Consider the following 24,619-nt stretch of genomic DNA (forward strand, 5'->3'; position numbering starts at 1 on the left):
GAGGAGATGGGCTTAAATACCAAAGTGCTCATGCCCCAGAAAGGAAAACCCCTTGAAAAAACAGGCCACAGTGTGTGGGAACACTAGTGGTTTTTAGAAATGATTTTAAGTGCAGGTTGGTAGGAGGTGGCTGGAAGCATCTTCCTGAAGCAGCAACCCTCACCAAGGAGTTCTCACAACAGAGCTGATGCATTTAATAACGCCTCTGCCTCTTGTCATTTACCCTCATGTTGTAAACTGAACCATTCTAAAGTCTTTCCCTCAGCTAATGAAATGATCCTGAATGTCTTTTATACAGAAATATTAAGTGATTGCCTTTGCAAGGGCCTCTGTGTGTGTGTGTGTGCACTGGGGGGTGTGTGCGTGGGGGTGCTTCAAAGAAAACAATTCTCCAATGTAAATCCTTTGCCCCTGAAACTGTCAATCAAGAACAACAGGATCCTTATGTTCAAATATATGCTACTGAGCAGCTGATTTTTTTGTTTCACATGTATAAACATGATCTGTGGATAACCATTATTTGTGGATACTTCCCACTGGTTTGACGTGGGGTCACGTCCAAGGGTCACCACTCCTCCAACCCCACCTCCCTCGTAGCAAAACATCGCCTAAAAGACCACCATTATTGGGGAAAAAAATATCAGACAACTGTCACATTACCTAACTTAGTGAAATCATAACAAAGGCTTCCATTAGAAGTGACATAACATAAGCTGGAAGGGGTTTTCAATTCCACTTACACTTATTTCCCCTGTTCCTTCCCTTGAACATCTCACGTTCTCGGCATGTTTTGTGGAAGCTTGATTAAAGTCAGGAGATCTGGTTTTGTACCACTCATTCGTTCCCTGAGGGGATATTAAACAGAAGATGGCAAACAGGAATGCTTATTGTCAGATCTGTGAGAAGATAGGCACTGTTTACAGTTATTAGATGAATATGTAAACACATAACCCCCCCCTCCCCAAGAGTATTAGGAAAGGGCTAAAGGAAATGTTGTCTTTTGAACAAATAACCTGCATTTGCATCGTGCTTCCATCATTTTAAATGCTATTTATAATACATGGATTGGAAGAAGCATATATTTTGAAGGGAAAAAACCCAACCCCTATCCAAGTATCCTGTGTATATTTATATCTAGAGATGGGCTACTAAGTATATTCAATATGTTTGTGATGGCTTTTATTAGGGGGGCAGAGGGGGAAGAGATCAGCCAGAGCTGACAGATAATTTCATCTCACAAACACGACAAAGTATAATTTTACCTGCAGGTTCTTGGCTCCAATTTTTTCATCCTCTGTCTGGATGTCCCTCAGAGCAGCAGCCAGGTCGTGGGCTGAGCAGGAGACACGGGCACACACACACAGAGCAGCGTTGCACATCTGCTTCATGAAATCTTCGTTTGCCTGTTTTGACAGAAAGGCACAAGGGAGGACATGGTAAATCAAGTGATCCTCCACACAGCTCCTGCAAAAGAAATGCTGCAAAGCAATGTCAAGGGGAAAAGCTCTGCCCTGTCTGTCCCCCACATGCTACTGACCAGGAAAGCACCTCCTAGCTGGGCCTCCAGGGAGAAGAAGCTGTGGCAGCATCCTCTGAGAAGCACAGGACACCACACATGGGCATCAGTTCTCCTGTCTCCACAGCAGCCACAGGACTCCCAGCTTGGCAATGGGCAGCCTCAGCATGCCACAGCAGAGAGCAGCCTTTGCCCCTTTGCTCAAGGGATGCTGCAGGGCTGGGAAGGACCCTCCCCAGCACTGGAGCGCCATGCCACAGGGAGGATCTCCATCCAGCACAGCAGCATGTCCCTTTGTAGGGCGTTAGGAGGGTGGCTGAGCAGGGCAATGTGCATCCCAGGGTGTCTTTGCTTCTCTCTGGGTCTATGGGGCAGGGAAGGTTTGCTCCTGCATCGCTCTGGTACTGATGTGCTCTGCTGCTGTATTGTGAAATGGGGTCATGCATTACGAGGCCCGTCCTGCCAAGGAAAAAGGCAGCCTGGGAGTGGGGCTGGCAAGACCCTGCAGTGCCAGATGCTCCCAGTCCAGCAGTGTTAGACAGCCTCTGTGGTGCCAGGTGCAGGGCAAGCAGAGATGTCCCCTGTGCCCAGTGTGCAGTGTGGCAAAGGTATTTATCACAGCTATGGCAAGTCTCCTGCCCAGCCCCTGCTAATTATTTTCTGCCCCAGTGCAGCATGCAGAAACAGAAATCACCAATGTGAGGAAACAAAACACAGGTAGCAAAGCAGAGCAAGAAAAAGGCAAGGGGACAGGTAGAGAAGGATGGTGAAACAAAGAGACGCCTGCCTGACATGATAAGCAGCGGCATGAGGTCTGCTGCTATTTCGGTTACTCTAGGATGTTCAGCGAGGCAATGACAGGCTTCTGTGTTGTAAAGCAGCTTTTGTCTCTGCTGGCTCCTGGGTGCTGTGCTAAGCTGGGTGGGATGCAGTTGTAGATGGCTGTGATCCAGACACACATGCTAGAAATCTAGTTGCCCTCTTTGTAGCTGTGACCTTTGAAATAGCGGAATAAGGATTTTCTTGTTTGAGTTTGCACACGCTCGGCAAATTCTGCAAGGTCTGGAGGGCTTTGTGGAGAAAGGTGTCAGGTTAGAGAGCCTCCACAGAAGAAAGGGAAAGTAAAGGAAACACAGAGAGGATCTGCAAGTTCTTTCTTCCCAGTCTCACCCCTCATCCTCACATTCTTACTTATAAATGGGGTCTCAATCCTAGACTCTCACTGATGTGTCAAGAAAGGTGCCTCATTCCTTCAGCAAAGCCATTTAGAAACACTATTGTCTCCATCCTATCCCATGCATTTCCCCAATCCACTTCATAGTTATCCTCATGCATCTCCAGCATTTTAGCTACACCATCAACAGCAGAGTCCTGTAGGACTGGGTCCAAAATGCCTTTAAGGAGTACTTGGTCAGCCTGAGGACAAGCATTGGATGTTCCTCACTGGTCCTGATACATAGAAGTACTTGATCTACTGCTTCCAGTCCCAAGTCCTTGCCAGTTTCAAGGCAAATCTCAAACAAAGCACTCATTGTATGCTACAGGAACAGTGAGGAATATTCACAGACCATCTTTGTCATAACAAAATTGAGATAGCTCATGCAGTTCAACGAGGACAAGTGCAGAGTCCTGCAGCTGGGAAGGAACAACCCCATGCACCAGGACAGGCTGGGGTTTGAACTGCTGAAGAGCAGCTCTGCAGAGAGACACCTGGGATTGCTGGTTGATAATAAACTGATCATGAGCCAGCAATGTGCCCTCGTGGCCAAGAAGGCCAATGGCAGCCTGGGATGCATCAAGAAGAGTGTGGCCAAGGGAGGTTCTGCTCCCCCTCTATTCTGCCCTGCTGAGGCCTCATCTGGAGTCCTGTGTCCAGTTCTGGGCTCCCCAGCTCAAGAAGGACAGGGAAGTGCTGGAGAGAGGCCAGCACAGGGCCACCAAGATGATCAGGGGACTGGAACATCTTCCTGATGAGGAAAGGCTGCGGGACCTGAGGCTGTTTAGTCTGGAGAAGAGGAGACTGAGGGGGGATCTTATTAACATTTATAAATATCTAAAGGGTGGGTGTCAGGAGGTTGGGGCAGCACTTTTTTCTATAGTAGCCAGCAACAGGACAAGGGGTGATGGGATGAAGCTGGAACACAAAAAGTTCCACTTAAACATAAGGAAAATCTCTGTCAGTGTTTGAGTGAGGGAGCCCTGGCCCAGGCTGCCCAGGGAGGGTGTGGAGGCTTCTTCCTTGGAGGTCTTCAAGACCCTTCTGTACACATTCCCATGTGACCTGATCTAGGTGACCCTGCCTCTGCAGAGGGGTTGGACTGGATGATCTCTAAAGCTCCCTTTCAACCCTACCATTCTGTGATTCTGTGACAGCATTCAGCATCCTCTACACAAACACATACATGTATTTGTGTACATGTATACACACCTGCATACTTCTAGGCTCATCTTTGCCTAACACAGTACCAAATATATTCATATACATATGTATATGAATGTGTGAATAACCCAAGAGATACTCAGAACTACAGTCATTACGTTCTTGGTGATTTTCTTGTTAAACATGCAAAAAGCTCCTATGTTAAGTTTTGCTGAATGGAATGGAGCTGCTCTCTTGCTTACTGGTGACACTGGTTTTCACTGCCCTGCAGAATATTCACTTCTGGCTCTGCAGGCAGCCTCTCAGCACAGGCTAACAAAGCTGTGGGAGATGTTGGAAATGGTGGACAGGAGATGGAGAGAGTTTGCCCACTGTGAGGAGAATATCCAGGGAGCAAGCAGGCTGCTCTTCACATGACATACTTAAATGTCAGAACAAATACATTTTATCAGACCATGCAAAAAATAGTCCTCATGTGCTCATAGGTCTTGCCAACCATTAGCACCAAGCACAGCCTTTCCAGCAGGGTAAAGCAGGAGTCCTACCTCACCTTGCCAAGGATCAGCCCTGTGGGACTGCTTCTTGCTGCCACTATCACTGCAGACAGATTTGCTTTAATGCAAACATCCCTTCCACTGCATCCATGCTGGCACACCACACACCAGCTCCACGTGCCAGGGCCCCAAGGACACCCACAGCCCTGGCTGTCCTTGCTCACCCTCTGGGACTCCCCTCACCCTGCTCACAGCCCAGGACACCATCTCAGTCCTTTGGGGCTTCCAGGCACTGCTATGTGCTGCCAAATGGAGTTAATGAGCCCCCTCTCCAAATCTGGAGCGGGGCTTTAGCCAGGATGTGATAGGAAATTAGATACTTGGCCTCTTGCAGCTTCAGTCTCTGCAGCCTTGCTCATCTTTAAGCACACACTGCCAGACCTGCCAGATGTCAGGCAGGTTTGCATGGCTGGGAGGTGATGGCTGGTATTCAGATAGATTCCTTCAGACTTTTTTAGATGCATCATTTTTGCTGCAAAATTCAGGTGTGTACCTCCCCTAGCGACAGTGCTGCTTGAAGAAACAAAAGCACTGCCTCTCCCTCCATGGCTCCTGCCTGGATGCAGCCTTCCCAGCAGTGCATGGATTAATGCACCTCAGATCCTGCTCTGAAGCTGTGATATGTCACCACAGGAAAGAGAAGCCTAAGAAAGCTTGCAAGGGCTTCAGGCCTAGGTTCATCCAGTTAAGCTTGGGGAAAAAATGACCTCCAGATTCTCTCTCCAATGAGGAAAATTGCAGTGTGGTGTGAGCAGAGCCCTGAAACCTCAGGAATGAGTAAGGTAAAGATGGAGATGGGGCCAGCAGTTATTGAGACCACTGATCTATGGCCCTAACTGGGACCTTAGTGGGAGCAGACCAGTACTGCATTTAGACAGCAATGGTTTCACACCGAATGAAGGCACATTTAGGTTGGGCATAAGGGAGGAGCTGTCTACAGTGAGGGTGGCAAAACAGGTTGGCCGGAGAAGCGGTGGGTGCCCCGTCATTTTCACTGTGTTGGTCACGGCTTTGAGCGAGCTGATGAAGGGAAAGACGTCCCCGCTCACGGCAGGGCGAGTGGAACTTCCACTCGGGGCCACCGAGACACCGCCGCTCCCAGCAGGGCGGCTGCACCGGGCGCTCTGTCAAGGCTCCAACCGCCCCGCGGCCGAGGGCAGGCTCGCACCGGCGGCGGGGTCTGCGGCGGCCGCCACGCTCCGTGCCCCCGCGCCTCAGGGCCCCAGGGGCCGGCTGTGCTCCAGGAGCCGGGCGAGGGCTGTCCGGAGGCGGCGGCGCGGCGGTCCCGGGCGCGGGCGGGCGGGCGGAACGCGAGCGCAGGGGAACGGCCGCCAGCGCGGCGTGTTGCCGGCCGGCGGCGGCGGCGGCGGGCGCGGGGCGGGGGCGGCGGGCGCCTCCTTCCTGCTGCCGGCGCGGGGGCGGCGGCGCTGGCGCGGCGGGGCCGGGGCGAAGCGGGCCCGGGCGCCTCCTCCTCAGCTCCCCATGGCCGGCAACTTCTGGCAGAGCTCGCACTAGTGGGTGCCGCGGCCGCGGGGAGCGGGGCGAGGGGGCCGCGGGTCGCCGCCGCGCTTTGTCCATTCATTGCCGCGGCGGGGCACGGCACGGCACGGCAGCGCCGGGGCCTGCGGGAGCCGGGCAGGGCTGAGAGAGTGCCGCCGCCGTGCAGCCGGCCTCGCCTCACCCCGCCGGGGCTTCCGAGGGGCCCGGGCTCTCCGGGAGACGAGCCGCGTCCCGGCGCCCGTGCCCGCCCAGCCCGGGGCTCAGGGGTGCGGGCACGTCCGTCCCAGGGCGCGATATGTTTATCGCCGGCGGTACGGCAGCCCAGGGCTGAAAATACCTTGTTGGGATGGCCGTGAGGTGCTAAATATAAACGTCAGCCTCGCTGCTGACCGGCAGCACCCAAGAGCCACACAGCCGGTGTAGTTTACAGCAGGTAAAGGCTAATCTTAGTCTCTGCCAGGGAGTGTGTTTGGAGTTGTCCAGCTTTGAACACGCTCGTTTGCTTTAGAAGGGTCTGTGTGGCGGGGTTAAGGGTCAGCAGCCTCCTCACCTGTGGTGCAGGAGACACGAGGTGCAGCCTTGACAAAGGGTTGCTCAAACTGTTTTCTCTTCCTCTAGCTTACAATGGATTTTAGATAAACAAGATCTGTTGAAGGAACGCCAGAAGGACTTGAAGTTTCTGACTGAAGAGGAGTATTGGAAACTGCAGATATTTTTTACTAATGGTAAAACTGTTTCATTTCTCCTTCTGCTGTAAAAACCTGTACAGCATTTGCCATGTCTCAGTGCTAGTTTGAGTTGGGCAGGGAGTGGGATGATTTCATTGTGGTATTCTGTCTAGTTTCACAACCTGCTTTAACAAACAGCTGGAATATGAATAGGTTTGACCTTTGCTTGTTGCTTGTTGGTGTTAACATAGTTTGTGGAGAACTTACAGGCAAATTAGCTGTGTATACAACACTTCAATCTGTGTCTGGACAAAACAGTACATTTTGCTACTTTCAAATACCTAAAAAAGGGCAGGAGCAAGCAGAATCTGCTAAGCCAGTACATTAACGGTTCAATGTCAAGCAATAACATTCAAGCTGAGATTTTGCTGGGCTTTTAGACTGTGGTATTTTTAGCTGATCTGTGCATTCCTATGAAACAAGCAAAGTGGAGGAAGTTGTTATTTGTGTTCAGTTACATCCTTTGAAAGCTGCACCACAGCCTGTGTCTCGCCTTGTGACTGCAGCTGGCACTGGGTGGCTCTCAGATTGTCTACAAGTTTCTGAGAGCTGTTGGCAGGCAGCCTGTTCTCCCAAAGAGTTTGAGCCTTGTCTGTGAAGTTATCTAAGACTTACTTGATCCTGCAAAGCATTTAACCATATGAATGGCCACACTGGTGTGGATCAGATTATGCAGGCACTTAAAACTCCTTTCTGTTCAATTGTTCAGGGTTTAAAAAATGAAATCACCTCAAGCAAAGGCTGTTGATAAGCAGTGATTTGTTTGCAGACAGCTCTTTAAATATCTTCCACAACAGTCCATTGAAGTACTGGATGCTTATTCAGCTATCTGGACAGACTTGAGACAGAGAAATCACATTCCCAAAGGCCACTGGAAGATCTTATGTCAGTGCTGGAATGAAATCTGTGAAAGATACTTATGTCAGCTTCTCCCTTAGCTTAGCTGTTTTGATAGTAACTGCCTGTGCTGCAGTTGTCATTGCTGTGGGTGCATCTGTGTTATGGCTTACACAGCATCAGGAAATCAAGCTAGCAATGGCTTACTTATCCCATCAGTTCTTGAAGTTCTTGGAGATTGAAGCAAAATGCCATAGCTTCTTAACTCAGAAAGAGAAAAGGGGCTACTGGTATTTCCAGGACTGTAATTGTGTGCTAATTTTCACTGCTATTAATCTGACTTGTGCAATAACACTTTGTTTTCAGACGTTTCAGTTCAGTATTTTTCTCATATAAACAAAGATTTAGAGAGTAGATGAGGTGGTTCCAGTTTGTGGTTCTCAGGCTCCTTTTCCTTGGCATTCTTTTCCTCTCCTGAAAGTACAGTTGTGTGACCTGGGGCAGCTGGAGAGCAGCTCTGCCAGCATCTCCCTTGTGTGTGTACGAGCACAGCCTACCCTGAAGCAGAGAGCAGCACTGGGCTTTCAGCCCTTCTGGAGTAAAGAGAAGCACCTTCATGGAGAGGGCAGTCAGGGGCTGCTCTGTACCAGTGGTGGGAGCTCAGGCAGAGATCTTGCCACGTTCAAACCCTTGATAGATGTTGTATCATCGCCTGCCTCTGCTGCTTTGTGTTCATAGAGCCTCCCACTCTTCTCTCCCACCTCCTGCATTACCTGAGTAGGGGTATGTAAATCTTGAGTACAGCTTGTCACACTTGTCTCCCTGAGAGGTGGTGGTTTCCTAAAGCAACCCAAAGATTGCCTGGAGAGAGGCTGCTTCCTGCTGCTTCCTAAGTGGAAAACAAGTGCAGTAGATCACCAAGTGATTGTATGGCCACACACAACTACTCAGGATGCTGAGTACAGTAGAGAAGGAGAACTCTCCTCTTCTAAAACACTTCAAAGGGAGGAGACTGATGTTGGTTTTTCTCTTTGGATCACCAAGTCTTTGTTTGAAAAGCACATTAATTGATTTCCTTTTCTGATGTAGAAGCTGCAATGTTTGTGTTAGAGGCTACTCAGGATACTGAGATGTAAGCATTTTTTATGTAAACTTAACCACTGAAACCATTCCTTTTGTGAACATAAATGGAATAAACAACCCAGCAGTTTCTTTAAAAAGATTTTACAAATTAATTACAACTATTGGACTCTTTTTTTTTTCCCCAGCATATACAAGCTTCCATTTCATTAGGTCTCTCTAGGCTCTGGTCCATTTTTTTTCCCTAAACCACACTTGATGTTTCTCTGACAGCAGATGGCCCAACCGTTCCTCCAAACCCCATGGGAGTGAGAAACATATTTGTGGAATTCTGTTTAGCTTAATATTTGATTTCTTCTTTTTTTTTTTCCTGATGCCCTGGTAGTAAGACAGCTTTGCAGCCCCATGGTCAAATCCAAGGGAAGAATTCTTTCAAATCTCCCCAAATACACTGATAAATGTTGTAATATTTGTACAGACCTTGCATGCTGGGCTTAACCTTTCTGGCAGTATTGCTTGTCCTACTGCCTGTTACTGGTAAGCTACCCTTAATTTGGCATTCTTCTCCTTAGGAAAAGAGGGATATGACTTAATGTTGCTTTGAGTCATTATAGTGGGTGACAAATTAGTTACCTGCAGGGAGGGGGGAAAAAGAAGAGTTGCCAGTCATCAGTGCAGTTCAAGGTGGTTTCCTCCTTTTCTCCTACGTTCAGCCCTTTTCTAGCAGCAAAGTCCTTGATATTTGTGTGTTTAAAAGTGCTGGGATGCTCATAGAAACCGAGAGTAGTGTATACTCTGACTATTCCCATGGGGTTCAGGGTAAGAACATGGGGGGGAAAAAAACCCCTTTGCTTGCAGAGCGCTTAAGTAGAGGCTAAGAATTCAATGATGACTGATAACAGGGTAGTTTGCTTTTTCCCATCAGTGGTTGCCATCTTGGTCTTGCTTGTATGTGTTTTAAATATATACTTAAGCAGATGTGAAGTTATTGGTTTGGATGATTCTGGTGAGGAAAGGTAAAAAAGAAGGGAGAGTCTTAACACAGGCAAGCCTTGCTCAGAGTGACAGCCGTGAAGAAGTACGGGGAAAAAAGAACAAGTAACAACCTTATGTTTCACTGTGCCATTCTCTGTATCCAACCCCTGCTCTTAATCCCAGCTTGATGCATCTAATTTGCTTGGCACCTTTCCTTTGCCTGGGAGGCCAAACAAGAGCTACCTGCACAGATGACACCAGGGTTGTTTCTTGGCCAACTGGCAGAGGCCCACCGTGATGGAGCAGCTGACTGCATGCTCTGGTCTCCCACCCCTTCTCCCTAGACTAAATATGTCATTTTTTTTAACACCTGCCGTCTCTGCCAAATTTCATGACCATGTTTGTGTTGGCAGCTTTAGTTGTTTGAATACAAAAACCCCCAAACCCTATCCATTTCTGCGTGGCACTAGAAAGCCATAGACTGACTTTTGAAGTGTTTGGATTCGTTTTGCTCTGAAGTGAAACACTCAAGCTTTACCCTCCTGAGATTTGTGTTATCATCTTCTTAAAGGTCCTGCTCACTTGGTACACAATGAAGTTAAGTTACCTTTCCCTTTTTGAAGGTGTTCACAGGCTTCAGGATGCTGCTTCTTCACCTGTAGGTTTACAGCAACACGTTGTCTCACCAGAAGAACGTATCTGAACTCAGGTTGAAGACTGTGCTGCCGCTCCCAGCACTAGTCACGCTTTGGGATCCTTTGGTGTCATACTGTAAAGACTCAACTCAAGCTTGTGTTCATTTTTCTTCTTTTTAAGTTATCCAGGCTTTAGGTGAACATCTGAAATTAAGACAACAAGTTATTGCCACTGCTACAGTCTACTTCAAGAGATTCTATGCCAGGTAGGACCATTTACTATGATGGTATGAGACTGAAAGATTTGCTAGGCACATTTTGGTAGCCCTTTTTAAAATGCAGTATTAAAAACAGTGCCACTTTTTTTTGTTGTTTTCTGGATGGTGTAAAGCTTTTATGCTGATAAAGTTAACTTAAGCTTTGCTTTTTCAAAAGGAAGTGTGGTGCTCTTGATAGCTTAATCGTTCAACGTGTGTGAAACAACGCATTACAATTCTGTTGTAACGTTTCAGATATTCCCTAAAAAGTATAGATCCAGTATTAATGGCTCCTACCTGTGTGTTTTTGGCATCCAAAGTAGAGGTATGAAGTATTCAAATTTTTTAATGTAAAATGATGTGATGTGTGAGAGAGAGAGAAAAGAAAAAAGACCGTTTAGGGCGTTACAGTTTTGTGTCATTCTCGATGCTTTAGGACTTGAAACCTTCTCTTTTATTTTTTTCTGGTAGAGATTTCTGTAACATTTAAGAAAAGGAAACAGAGAAGGCCTTCAAACATGTTTAGTATTTGATCTTTCTCAGTTTGGTCTGAATTACTAACCTCTGAAAATCAGAGAGAGTATTTTAAATGGCCGTTTCCCTCTGATCACTGTTTACATACACACTATATCTTAAGTTGTGCAGTGTCTCCTTTCTGGTGTTGTTTTTCCTTGTATATGTTTACTCAAACTTTAGAAGGTAGTTTGAGTTTTGTTTTCTCCTGACTCTCCTTTTCCCTTTCATATAGTGAGGGATCCTCAGAGTTTACCACATTTTGGTGACCTGAATTAAAGCTATATTGTAGCTCATACACTGTCTCTGAGAAATTCTCCCAAGGGACTGACCCATTAGAGATAGTGGTGAGAAAGCTCCACATCTCCATCCATTAGAAATCCACTTTGCACGTGCCCAAGAGTTAGCACCAGCTGGGTGCTGCTCTTAGTACTCTGGAATACAAGGAGTTTTTCAGCTGCTTGAGAAGCATCCGAGTAATGGGGAAGAAAAATCCAATTGGCCAATTGATAGCTCAGCACTGATGAATTTTACAAGAGGTACTCAAATACCTAGTGGATGGTAGAAACAGTGCTGCTAAGCCAGTGTCTGCATGTGGTGCTGTTATCTGTACAAATACAGTGACACCTTTCAGTGTTTGGAGGAGATGAAGGAGAGAGATTCGGAGTATTGGAGAGCAAATATTTCTACCAGTCTGTTAATTAAGCCTTTAAGAAAATACAGACATAGAGTGAATATGCAGAGATGTATCTTACGTTTCAGAACAATTAGGGGAAGCCTGGTTAGCCTTCCTTATGCTAAAGCTTCTGCAGCTTTAGAGGGCAGCTAGAGCAGTAATGCTTCAGCTATACACTTCTCTGAAAGAATGCTGTATACAGAAGTTTTTCAGCTTGCTGTCAGCAGAAGAGCTGAAGCTTCATGGGAACAAAAAAAAAAAGTAGCTAATGACAGGTGTCTAAAGGCAGTTTTCTCTCCAAGTGGATTAAGGAAAGATACCATATCTTCTTGAAGCCCTCTTGTCTGTTTTCTATAGAGAGTGTGATCCAACTGAGCTTCTGTAGCTTTGGTACCTTTCATAAATGTCTACAATTCCTCACAGCTCAAACAATGTAGCTAATGAATGATAAAACTCTTACCCAAGAGTTTAACCTGTTCACCTTAAGGGGAAAAAAAATAAGGACCAGAAATAAAATGGGGTGTGGGGGGGAAATACTGCATAAAGCCCAGTGTAGTAAGATGCCATTGTTTTAATGTGATAACACTCTGAGGTTATGGTATTTCAGGTGGTTCACCTCATTTACAATTGTTTTTCTTCAGGAATTTGGTGTTGTTTCAAATACAAGGTTGATTTCTGCTGCTACTTCTGTATGTAAGTATTGGTGGTGTTCATTATATTGTAGTTGGGTGTCTCTGGTGGGAAATGAGACATTGTCTTTGTGGGGTTTTTCATGTAATTCTTTTTAAAAGGTACCTCTTAAGTCATGGGAGGGATCTTGTGAGTTGACTGCTAGGAGCCAGTTGACTGCTAGGAGCCAGTTGACTGCTAGGAGCCAGTTGACTGCTAGGAGCCGGTTAAAGCCATTTAGAGCCAATGATTTCTGTTTCTAAATACAGAAACAGAATGGTCCTTTCTCTATTACTTCTGGTTGATTCTACTTGGGACTTATGCCAAACATAAAAAAAACCAAAGTGATAAACTGTTGAGGTTTATAAAGAGTCTCGAGTGGCAAACTGGCTTCTGAACTACTCAAAGATAGAACTGGAAACTTAGGGCTTGTCTGTTTTTGTAACAGATGAGGCTCCAGAGATGTACCTGGTTTGTAGAATTTTTGGTAGGCTGTGTAACTTCTAATTATTTTAATCCATTTTTCCTCCATTATAAAATTAGTCTTTGCACATGGTACCTAATTCTAAAGATACATTTTGTAACCTGTATATTGTTCACAAATAAATGCAATAAAGTCACAGCATAGTTACTTAATTTTCTCTCTTTGCTACTTGCCACTTTCTTGTAACTTGCTTCTCATCCTTCAAGGCTTTAAAGTGATGGCTTCCTTAGCTGAACATTAGAATTTGACCCAGAAGGTCCAGCTGCTCTCAGCAGGCAATTCCTGGCTGTGCTCGTCAAAATGTAGGTCAGGGCTTTCAAAATCCCTCTTAGCTGTTGAGGGGACAGGTGACTGGCTGCATCTGTAGCCTCCACAAACAGTAAGTGTATGAGTCTATAGGGCTGGCTGTGTGACAGTTGCACCACCAGGAACTGAAATGCATCTTCAGTGCCAGCATGACCAAAAGCAGTGCTGGATTTAGCAGTAAGAGTAGTTATTTTTGCATGGGTGGCATCTGAAAGCAGAGATCAGCGTGGCAGTGAGAAGCTTCAGTGGTTTTTGGTAAATATGCAGTAGCTGATTTTACTTGGACTTCTAGTCCTGAGCTGTGCTGCTTCTGAAAATCCAAAGTCTCAGAATCCCACAGAAGAGTCATAGAATCATAGAATGGTAGGGTTGGAAGGGACCTCTAGAGATCATCCAGTCCAAACCCCTGCAGAAGCAGGGTCACCTAGATCAGGTCACACAGGAATGTGTCCAGGTGGGTCTTGAAGCCCTCCAAGGAAGGAGCCTCCACACCCTCCCTGGGCAGCCTGGGCCAGGGCTCCCTCACTGAAACACTGAAATAGTTTTTCCTTATATTTCAATGGAACTTTTTGTGTTCCAGCTTCTTTCCATCACCCCTTGTCCTGTTGCTAGATACTATAGAAGAAAGGGATGTCCCAGCCCCCTGACACCCACCCTTTAGATATTGTCAATATTAATGAGATCCCCCCTCAGTTTCCTCTTCTCCAGACTAAACAGTCCCAGTTCCCCCCCAGGTTTTTCAGATGGAGAAGCCCTGCCTGCATTTCATGGAAGTAGGGACAAAAAGCAACAGGTGTTCTCCCAGCATCTATGTCTGTTATGCTACGTGGTCTTCTTTACCAGAGTTACTTCAGTAGCATGCAGCAATTTTTTGGAAGGCCTTCATACAAAGGGCAGAAAAAGATGAGGTGAGGCAAGTAAAAGAAAGCTAACAAAAGGAGTGCCTAGAGTAATAGTGCTCAGTTAAAAACACTCTGGTTGCTTTCAGTTAGGTAGAACTATTAAGCTAGTAACACATTTCCTTTGCAAGGAAGACAATCTCAGATTGGTTTCTGGCAACCTCTTCAAAAGCTTTTCACTCTGTTTCCACAGCTCACTAAAAGGACAGCTCCATATTGTTGTGTCTGCAGCTTGCTTTGTGGCAAAAATGTTTTGTTTCCCTATCTTCCCACTCAAAAGTGGTTTGTTTTTTTACTATATAGCTCTTCAGTTTGCATGCTTCTTGAGAAACTGCTTTTATTCATCTGACAAGGGGCAATGGGTATAAACTGGAACACAAGAGGTTCCACAGAAACAGAAGGAAGAATTTCTTCCCTGTTGAGGTGAGGGAGCACTGGCAGGGGCTGCCCAGATGGGCTGTGGAGTCTCCTTCTCTGGAGACATTCCAACCCAGCTGGATGAGTTCCTGTGTGCCCTACTCTAGGTGGTGCTGCTCTGGCAGGGGGGTTGCACTGGATGAGCTTTCCAGGTCCTTTCCAGCCCTTGAGATTCTGTGATTCTCTTTCTTGAAATAATTAAAACTTTCCAATCAGTATCCTAGTCTGACTGCCATCAATTCATAATACACTGTCTGTGGTTAATATAAGGAATATTGTCCACTTCCAGGTTGTTAAAGGTTACAGTGTGCCATTTGTACCTGTTGTCTTGTAAAATGTATGAGGATAATTAGGTGTCTAAATCAGGGATCATCATAAGCTAGAACACTGAGGATACATTTGAACATTCTCTTGGAGGCAGCTGTCTTAAATCATACCATGTGCCTAAGCAGGTGTGTGTCTCAAGGAGAGAAACACCCTTGGAGTGTCTGATAATTCAGTGCTTAGGACACTGATGTGCAATGTGGTGAATTGACTTCTTTCTTTGAATTTGAGTCTGTTTTTTATGCAATCAATAGAAAGAGAAAGGAGAGTATTAATGACATCATTTTTAACACCCTGCTCTCTCTTTACTGTAGTGAAAACTAGGTTTTCGTATGCCTTTCCTAAGGAGTTTCCTTATAGGATGAACCATGTAAGTATGCTGTTTGAAATACACCCTTGTGAAATCAATGGAAAGAGAAATCATTGTTACTAGGAAGTCTTGTCTTTTAAGTTCATACTTATATATCAGGTTGCTCACAAATAGTTTTGGCTGGATTATCAGGGAAGTTAGTTTTATAAGCAGTAAATGTTTTATAACCTCCTTCCCTTAAGTTGTTGTCAGGAATGCTAAGAAGAGAACTATGATGCTAAAAGAGATTTAGCTTCTCTTTGGAATGTTTTTGTTCACAAATGCATTGCTCCAGGGAAGGTAAATAGCCCTTGCACCTACCTGGGATGCTTCCAAGCTTGCACCCAGGAGCAGCTGGCTTACAGAAAGCAGTTTTATGTTTGCCTGTGAAATGTAATGGCTGTTGAAAACTCCTTTTCATTTATTATTGACATTTTAGATTCACCAGTGGGGGTTATTTTGCATGAAACCGGTTTTGACCCATGTAGCATTTTGAAAGTTAACCAGGTCCAATTGGTCTTGGGTTGGCTGTGACAAGTGCTAACTTTCTGTTGGTTTGCTTTTCACCTAATCTAGAAGGTCAGATGATACATCAGAATGTAACATATCTGAGACCTTCCAACAAAAGTGCACTGCTGTTTTACAGATAAAGGCAAATGGCAATCTATTTGAGAGGATTGCTTTCTTACAGCCAAAGCAGTCCTTTCCTTGATACCACTAACACGTCACTCTATGGAAAATGAGGGTTGATTTAGTTCCTACCATTGCCCAGAATATTTCATATGGAGTTAACTCTGAAAATACTGTAGAAGGCCATTTTTCATGTTAGTGGCCTGAGGAAGAGGCTCTGATTCCACAAATTCTCTGTTCCTGTTGAGTGTTTACACCCTGGGAACAGTTTGCTGCTGCCAGGTGTTGTAACAAGTCAGACAAGCACTGCTGATGAAATAATCTTCCCTAGTAAACTTGATCCAAACTGTGGAAGTGCATTTCATAGAATCATAGAATGGTAGGGGTTGGATCCATTTCATGTATCACAACCAGAGTGAAGTTCTAATGGTGGTAAGCCAACAACTAACAACAGTTTGGGGTGTTTTGGGGGTTTTGTGGTGTCATACGAAATGCACTTAGGGCTGTTGGAAATAGGTGTTAAGAACTCCTGTGTGTTCATGATGTTAAACTGGGTGCCAGTTAATTCTGCTGCTGTTTAACCATCATTTTACTTCTTTGCAGATACTAGAATGTGAATTCTATCTCTTAGAATTAATGGTAGGTGGGATTTTTTTTTCTGTTTGGTGGGTTTTTTCAGTTCCCTTTTTACCAATGAAGAACAGTTGGAGTTTTGTGCCATGAGATATGCATTAAACTGTCTCTCTTTTTCGCTCCAGTTTTAGAATGATGTCCATGCAGGTCTAACATTTACATTTTCAGCAGAGTGCTTGTCATTAATGTGCTGCCGTTTAGTCAGTGAGGATGTTCTCACCTTGCATCAAAGCTGGGCTTCTCAGCAGAAAGAGGGCAGACTGTGGGAGCAGTGGGGCCAGGAGGAGTGGGTATGGCTCTTTATCTGAGTGTTTAAAGCAGTGTTGGGAAAGGTGAATCATAGAATGGTAGGGGTTGGAAGGGACCTTCAGAGATCATCTAGTCCACCCCCCCCCTGCAGAAACAGGTCCACCTAGAGGCATTAGTTCTGTTTATAAAAGGAAGGTAACTGCACACAAGTCCTGATGCAGAGACTAGGGTGTCAGTGTACTTATTTCCCCAGGTGAATGGCCAGTCAAGAGCATAGAGAGTTGTATTCTTTCTATGCTATTCTTTCTATGCCTCCTTCTTGCTTGTAAGAATCCGGAGAACATGTGTTGCAGCTTCAGCAGAAGGTGTGGGTAACATCCTGCTAGTCTATAACCTGATAATTAAGTCTTCCAGAAAATGAGATGAGGGCTTGAATCCTGTGAAGAAGAAACTGAATTCAGGGCCTCCCATCTTCTGAGATGGTGCTGTAACTGTGAAGCTGTTGGGTGAAAGAAGTGCAATGGTGACATTTTCTTCCAGGCACTTTCAAAGAAAAGAGCTGTACCTGCTTTTTGTAAGGGGAGCTATCCTATTGCTGTGTTTTCTAGGGCAGCTGAAAGGATGCAGCCCAGGCTGCTTAGAGGGCTTGGGTAAAGGGATGCTTAATTTATGCATATTGGTTGGAGATGGTGGCTCACCAAGCTGTCTGTGCCAGAGTAGTTCTGCTCAAATGCAGAGAAGAGGAGACAGAAACCAAGGAGGAGCCTTGTGAGTTCTCAGTTGAACACATTTTAGGAACAGGACACAGAAGAGGTCAAATCAAAGTCTTTTTGTCTCGATGCAGGCTACAGTTGTTACAACACCTTCTTAGATACTCTGCATTTAGTCCTTGATACCTCTGCTATACATGGCAGTAACCCTTGAGTTGTGCCTCCAGGAGTTTTATCATGGATAACTGCATTTACAAGAGGTTAAATTTCAGGTATTGTTATTTTTCCAGTGTGGTATGTGTAACAGATGTGCCTCACTTCAGAGTTCAACACATGCAACTTAACATGGCTTTTCCCTATAGTACCCACACAGTTGGCTGCTTTCAGCGAGGGGGTTTGTTTACACCAACCTGGGCCTGAAAAGATTTGAGCACTGTATTTTCTCCTTTAGCTCTGTTTTTTTTGTCTCTCCAAACCAGTGTCAGTTCTTTTGGCATGCTTTCCATGTATGGTATTTAGTGACAGACTGCTTTCTTGCAGTGTTTTCTGTTTCCAAGTGGGAATTCCGGGTTTGTAAGCAAATGAGGTTTCAGTGTGCTGCAGATGTGGCTTTCTCTGTCTCTAAGGGGAAGGACATGAACAGACTGGCAACCATGCTGTGTAATGGTATTCTAGAGAGAGCACTGCCCTCATTAAAGCAGGGTTAGGTGTCAGATACTGCTTCAAAAAAATAATCAGTGGTTGAGCTGTAAACCAAATCTTTTTAATGTGAACTGACAACACATTCTGCATTGTAATCTTTTACCCTGTTGACATTTTCCCTAGGACTGCTGTTTGATAGTGTATCATCCTTATAGACCTTTGCTCCAATATGTGCAAGATATGGGCCAAGAAGACATGCTGCTACCTCTTGCATGGTAATGAAGATGAACATTAGTGCTTCCTTTCAGCAAGGAAACAAGTGTCTAACAGTTATGCCTCAAAGGTGGTTAAGCAAAAGCAGGCTTAGCCATATTTGAATACAAAGGGTGACCTAGTTAACCTCTGCAGTGACGTGTCCCCAACTTAGTTTGTTCTGTCTTTGACACTAATGATTTTGCTTTGCAGTGCTCTCATTTTTATGTTTAGACTAATAGTACATTTTAGACTCTAATAGTACATTTTTTTATACTACTAAATGATGACTAGAAGTAATTCTTTTTCTATCAACATTGCCTTTCTGTTGCATCTTGTTATAAGAGGTAGGAGCAACGTACAGGGATTTTTAGCTATGTTAGCAGAACTCTTACCCTTGAGCTGTTTTTCAAATGCAGACAGACAGTAAAAGTACTACTTTCATGCTTGCTCTTAATTATTTGTGAAACAGGGATAATGCACACATCAACACGGGCTGTTTAGTCTGGAGAAGAGGAGATTGAGGGGTGATCTTATTAACATTTATAAATATCTAAAGGGTGGGTGTCAGGAGGTTGGGACATCCCTTTTTTCTATAGTAGCTAGCAACAGGACAAGGGGTGATGAGGTGAAGCTGGAACACAAAAAGTTCCATTTAAACATAAGAAAAACCTATTTCACTGTTCAGGTGAGGGAGCCCTGGCCCTGGCTGCCCAGAGGGGTTGTGGAGTCTCCTTCCCTGGAGGTCTTCAAGACCCACCTGGACATGTTCCTGTGTGACCTGATGTAGGTGACCCTGCTTCTACAGGGGGGTTGGACTGGATGATCTCTAGAGGTCCCTTCCAACCCTACCATTCTATGAACACCCTCTGCAGAAAGACATTTATGGGACTATAGTAGTGCTTCCAATACAGTCGTAAAGGTGAATAGGACGATGCTCACAAGTTCTTTCTCGCACAGGAGGATAGTGAATGACACATATAGAACTGATCTTTGTCTGCTGTATCCTCCTTTCATGATAGCTCTAGGTAAGTAACACAAGCAATGTCTCTTGTCACATTTAAATGGATGTATTGGGTGCAATTTCCCATTAACAAGCATTCCTTAGATTGCCCTCCTGCGTTGCTTCAGTTTGTTTCATGCAGCACTGACAGTGTAGCCTTGCAGCTTCAAAAGTCTTGAAGAAAAGTCAGATAATGCATCCCTCATTTTCTCTGTTGAACTGGATAGTCTTTATGAAAAACAGGATGTTTCCAAGTGGATCTTTGTTCAACATCCTTGTCACCTGATCTTTGCAGCTTGCCTACATGTGGCCTGTGTTGTCCAGCAGAAGGATGCAAGGCAGTGGTTTGCTGAGCTGTCTGTTGATATGGAAAAGGTACTCACTCTGGTTTTAATTCCTTGGTTAGACATGGTAGTCATGGTTATAAAACTGCTCTCTCTGATGTCTGCACTGATGTGAACTTCATGCAGTGATCAGTTGAAATTAGGTAGATCCCTCGGGGAGGGAGACAAGGTGGGGTCCTTTAGTTATTGAAGGCCAAGACAGGACCGTTGCATAACAGCAGTGTTGCTGGTGCTGCCATTTGTAGATGGAAATATAAAAGCAATATCCTTTGAATTTGTTTGCCAGAAGCAGCGTTCCCAGTGGTTTTCATCATTCAAGACAGCCAGCACGAGTTTGACTTTTAAGCTGTAGTGCTCGTGATTTTCTGATTCACCTTTCAGCATCGTGCCTATATACTGTTATTGTTCTCTCCCTATAAATGTACTCTAGGTGGTCCTGCTCTGGCAGTGGGGTTGCACTGGATGATCTTTCCAGGTTCCTTCCAACTCTTAAGATTCTGTGATTCTGTAGTATAGCAGTGTCAAATGTTCTTGACACTCAGGATGATCAGGACCATGACCTCAGTTGATGTTAAAAGAGGAGACACCAAGATAATTCAGTTTAGTTCCCTGCTATCACAAGTTTTATGTTGAATATTCCCCTTCATAAATTCCTCAGGTTCCAAAGTGCAGTTTTCTCATACCAGTAACAATCTTCACTGAGTCCTTTTTAGGTTGACTTCTTTGTTCAGCTCCAGCAAACAAGCCAAACTAGTAGTCCTACTCCTTACCACACTGATTTGCTCTACACATCTTTTACAGTCTATCTTTTTTGAGACTGAGTGGCCAGAATTAAAGAGCATATTACAGATGAGTCATCCCACTGTCCTCTGTGCCCTTGGTATTACCCTTTATCCCACTGATGATGTCCTGAGGTTCTATTTGTATTCCAGGATTCATCTTGAGATTTCAGCACGGCCCGGATGCTGTGCTGCGTCACGAGCTCTGCCAGTTATGCTGTCATGCATATAAAAGCAGGGTGTGAATAAATTGGCAGCAGAGGAGAACCAACCTGTATTTGACAGATAAGGTTCTCATAAGCTTGATACTGAACATGTTTGAATGCTTAACATGACACTGATACAATCTAAGCTTGACTTTTTTTGCATTAACACCATGGACCTTGTAGCCAACCAGGACTTTAGTTTGTAGCACTTAGTCTAAGTCCATCTGATAAAAAGAAGAAGTCTATTTCATTAATGTAGAGAATGATGAATCAAATGATGAACCAAATGTCATTTGTGTTTTTAATATGGAACAGTGCACTAGAAATTTAATAGGAAATTGAGGTAGTGCAGGTGTAGTAGATAGAACATGCCCAAACTGGCAGAGAATGCTTATGCTTCCAGAAGTGCAATATCAAAGTTTAATGATTATATGTCTGTAAGAACATATATAGAATATATAGAAAAGAATATACAACCATAAGAGAGGGAAATGGTCTAGTGGTTGATAGGGCTGGGACAAAGGCTGGACTCAGTGAGCTTAAAGGGCTCTTCAGCTGAAACAATTCTGTGATTCTATGATTTAGACACTCCTTGGCTCTTTGTTTCTTGGAAGGAAAAGATTCAGGCAAGTGTTAGAATCACAGAATTGTTTTGTCTGGAAGAGACCTTATAAGATTCAGTCCAGCCTTTACCATTCTGTACTCTTGTTTGAGTTTTTTCCCCCTACACTGTGCCTCTGATGTGTATAGAACATTGATAATCATCAGGTACTGTATTGGTAATCCATGCTGATGGAGCTGCAGTTATGCTGCTAGGTGTCTGTGTTTTCCCAGCAGCACAGTTTTAAGCTGTGGTGGCAGTTGCAAATAAAGGACTAAAAAGCTATTGAGCTTGCAGTGAAGAAGTGATACCCACAGTTGAATGGGAGAGGAAGCACATTCAGTTCAGGCTTCCATTCACAATGAAATAAAAAACCCTAATTACAGAAATGGGTGATTGCCAGACCAGATGAAATGTGAGACAGCCCTGTTTATAATATGAAAACCGTGCTGCTTCATTTCAGTTTGGAACACGTTTAATTAATTACACACTTAAACCGACTGTGACAAAGATAGAAATCACTATTGTGTCTGACCTCAGCGTCTCTTTTCTTTCTAATCAGATTTTAGAAATAATCAGGGTTATTCTGAAGCTGTATGAGCAGTGGAAGAACTTTGATGAGAGGAAAGAAATGGCTACTATTCTTAGTAAAATGCCTAAACCAAAACCACCTCCAAACAGGTACTGTGCTTCCTTAATACACCTTTCAGATGGAAGAACTGGATTACTATGTTAAGAATGACTAAATGTTTTAATCTGAGGTATAGCAGATGTTTTTGTAATGCAGACCTTTCTGTTAGGAGCAGCCAGTGTGACTGTTCAGGACGTAGTGTGCAGTAGAACATGCCCTGTGTTACGGAGAGGGTTGATGTGATTTGAGCATGATCTGCCTGGGCCGGATCCGTTGGAACTGGGCCTGCTTGATGTCCTGTTTAATTACTGTGATTCAGTGTCACTGCTGGGAATCTGCTCATGTAAATTCTTGGGCACATGCTGGTGCAATGTGAACTTTGTAGCCAGTTCAGCAGGCAGCTGCATGAGGATAGATTATTACCCACAGAAATAGACTGAAGTTCCTCACACACGCTGAGAACACCGCAGAGCATCTCAACCTATTAGTGTGGACGTTGAGTTTTCCTTCAAAGGGTTTTTACTACTTTCATAACACCGTATCTTTTAAAAGAAAAAAAGACAATAATGTGATGCTTCTCTTTGAAGACACATGTTTGTGTTTGTTTTTTTTCCAAACAGCGAAGGAGAACAGGGTCCAAATGGCAGCCAGAACTCTAGTTACAGCCAATCTTAAGACATTCCAAAGAATTTCTTTACGGACCACTTTTGACTCAAGACATCCTGGGATCTTTCCTGTGTTCATGAGATGGACAGAAGCTTTTAGTAACATCTTTGACAAAGAACTTGAAGAATAAATAGCTTGTTTGTGTCAAGCATTTGGAAAGCTTTTTATCTGAAACTGCATCATTTTCTCTGACGCTGGAGCAAACGTACTGAGGTTGGGGGTTTTTCAGTGTGAAGAATCAAACCTTAAACCAAACTGCAAAATATTAACACTGTCCACACTCAAACCAAATAGCCCATTATTGGTTTTGTTTGCTAGGAGAAAATTGTAACTTGCCATTGAAGTGCTTTTAAAGCAGCACCAACCTGAAGCCCAAATGTAACTGTATTAACCATTCGTGTGGTCCTTGTTTTGGTTGTGACTGAAGGATGATGGTGCAAGTGTATGTAAAATCAATTCATTACCATGAGCTCTGTTGATTGGTTTTTTTTAAAATACAATAAATACAGATTCTATAACAAGTCACACAGCAGTTCTTCAGAACCAAAACCCTTCAAAGAGCCTGCAAACGACTCTGTTACATGAAAGCTGCAGGAAAGACATTGAATTAATTTCTTTTGGATTAGAGAAACGCTGTTTAGTTCATTAGATGTACTTGGATGTTTTTGCCATGAAGTGTAGTAGCCCAGCTTACCAGAGAAGTGCAATATGTATAGTGATTCTGCAGTTTTCTTAAACATTTCAAGTGTTAGGAATGAAAAAAACCCCACCATACTATTTTTTTGGCAAGTTAATGTACTGTCTAATACAATTGGAATATTTCACAGTCAGTTACAAGTCTGCATATGTTTATTATGGTGGTTTCTGGGTTTTTCTCTGTGTGTGTGCTAAAGACATGCACAGTTCACCTGCCTTCAGTGTTAGTGTGAATTTGTTTGGTTCATTAGAGCGTTTGTTTAAGAGGATCAAGCTTTTGTACTGGCTACTTTGAATTGTGATGTTAGGAACAAATGGGATTCCTTGGTTAACTAATGTTCTGGATTAAAATGAGATTCCTTCAAACAAAAGGCCAGATCCTGTGTTCCTTACTCAGGCAGATATCCCACTGAAGTCAGGAATTGGCCTGAATAGATTTTTTTCCTCCATTTTTAGGTAACTTTGATTAAGTTCTGTACCACTTCATTCTGAATGACAATGCCAGCTTGCCCGAGGATAACATTTGAATGACAAAGTGCTGTAACATTGTTCCACTGGTCTGATACATTGGCTTTCTGATGTGTCTTGGTTCAAAAAACTGGCCATTTCAAACCTCCCCGTTTTGGCAAATAGCTGTCTTTGTAATTGGCTGGTCATTTGGTGAAATGTAACTGCAGTGTGTTTGTATGGAGCCTGTTATGCCACTAGCATTTCTTTCTGGTCAGCTCATTTTTGTAAAACATGAGGGAAATAAGCCCAAATCAGTCTGGGGAGATAGAAAATACATACATTTTAGTCTCTGTTACTTATTTGTTGCCATTTGATCCATACCTTTTCCAGACACTCGATTGATGAAGTGGAATTTGGCTATTTGCCTTTGTTTCTTGAAGTCTAAAATGTGTTATTTGTAATGTGGACTTGGGGAGTAGAAATAAATCAATGCAACTTGTCCACTGTGTGGAGTTCTTACACAGTTCTTTAGGTACACATCAGTCTTTTCATATACACCACATCATCTGTTAAGAAAGCTCTATTGAAATGATGGATTTTACCATACTAAGGAAGAATTGTGGCTGGAGTGATTAAGTTTTCTTGCAGCTCAAGACAAGAACCTTTGCAGACTTTACTTCACTGAAGTTAACTAAAGAGCTAAAATACCAGTGAATTCTTGCTGGTAAATAGAAATATCTTAAGCTGTTTCTCTACTGAGGATGTGAGGATAGTTTTACCACCTGATTCTAGTGTAAACAGGGAAAGACAATGAAGTGCAGTTAAAGGATGGCAAAAAGTCAAAGTGGTGTCAGTCACCAAAAGAAAGATGTAAACTGGAGCAACAGGAAAAGAACATGAATGAATTCAGCTGCTTTGCTGAAAAAAAAAAAAAAAATCACCTTTACTGTGCTTCATTTCAAAGGAAAGAAGTTGTAGAAATGAGGTATCTTGTTAAAAGTAGCTGAAAGCCTTGAGATTATAGGTTT

At 44.0% G+C, this 24,619-nt stretch overlaps 1 protein-coding gene across 1 annotated transcript; it reads left to right on the forward strand.

Moving 5' to 3' along the window:
• Positions 1-5,870: 5,870 nt before the first annotated feature.
• CCNC (cyclin C) lies at positions 5,871-24,081 on the forward strand. Its single transcript, XM_061991435.1, has 12 exons — positions 5,871-5,964; positions 6,569-6,675; positions 10,387-10,471; positions 10,718-10,787; positions 12,293-12,344; positions 15,065-15,120; positions 16,333-16,368; positions 18,147-18,238; positions 19,176-19,243; positions 19,514-19,593; positions 21,711-21,829; positions 22,400-24,081. The coding sequence occupies exons 1-12, from the start codon at positions 5,933-5,935 to the stop codon at positions 22,452-22,454; spliced, it is 852 nt and encodes a 283-aa protein (XP_061847419.1). The 5' UTR covers positions 5,871-5,932; the 3' UTR covers positions 22,455-24,081.
• Positions 24,082-24,619: the final 538 nt, after the last annotated feature.

The sequence above is a fragment of the Colius striatus genome, chromosome 2 (assembly GCF_028858725.1).
Source record: "Colius striatus isolate bColStr4 chromosome 2, bColStr4.1.hap1, whole genome shotgun sequence".
Classification (NCBI taxonomy): Eukaryota; Metazoa; Chordata; class Aves; order Coliiformes; family Coliidae; genus Colius; species Colius striatus.

What these genes read in the sequence shown, in the direction of transcription:
- CCNC (XM_061991435.1), top strand. Translation starts at nt 5,933, where the DNA reads ATGGCCGGCAACTTCTGGCAGAGCTCGCACTA. An exon ending in TTCAAGAGATTCTATGCCAG is followed by an intron (nt 10,472 to 10,717) that starts GTAGGACCATTT and finishes GTAACGTTTCAG; the next exon opens with ATATTCCCTAAAAAGTATAG. An exon ending in TTCTGCTGCTACTTCTGTAT is followed by an intron (nt 12,345 to 15,064) that starts GTAAGTATTGGT and finishes TCTTTACTGTAG; the next exon opens with TGAAAACTAGGTTTTCGTAT.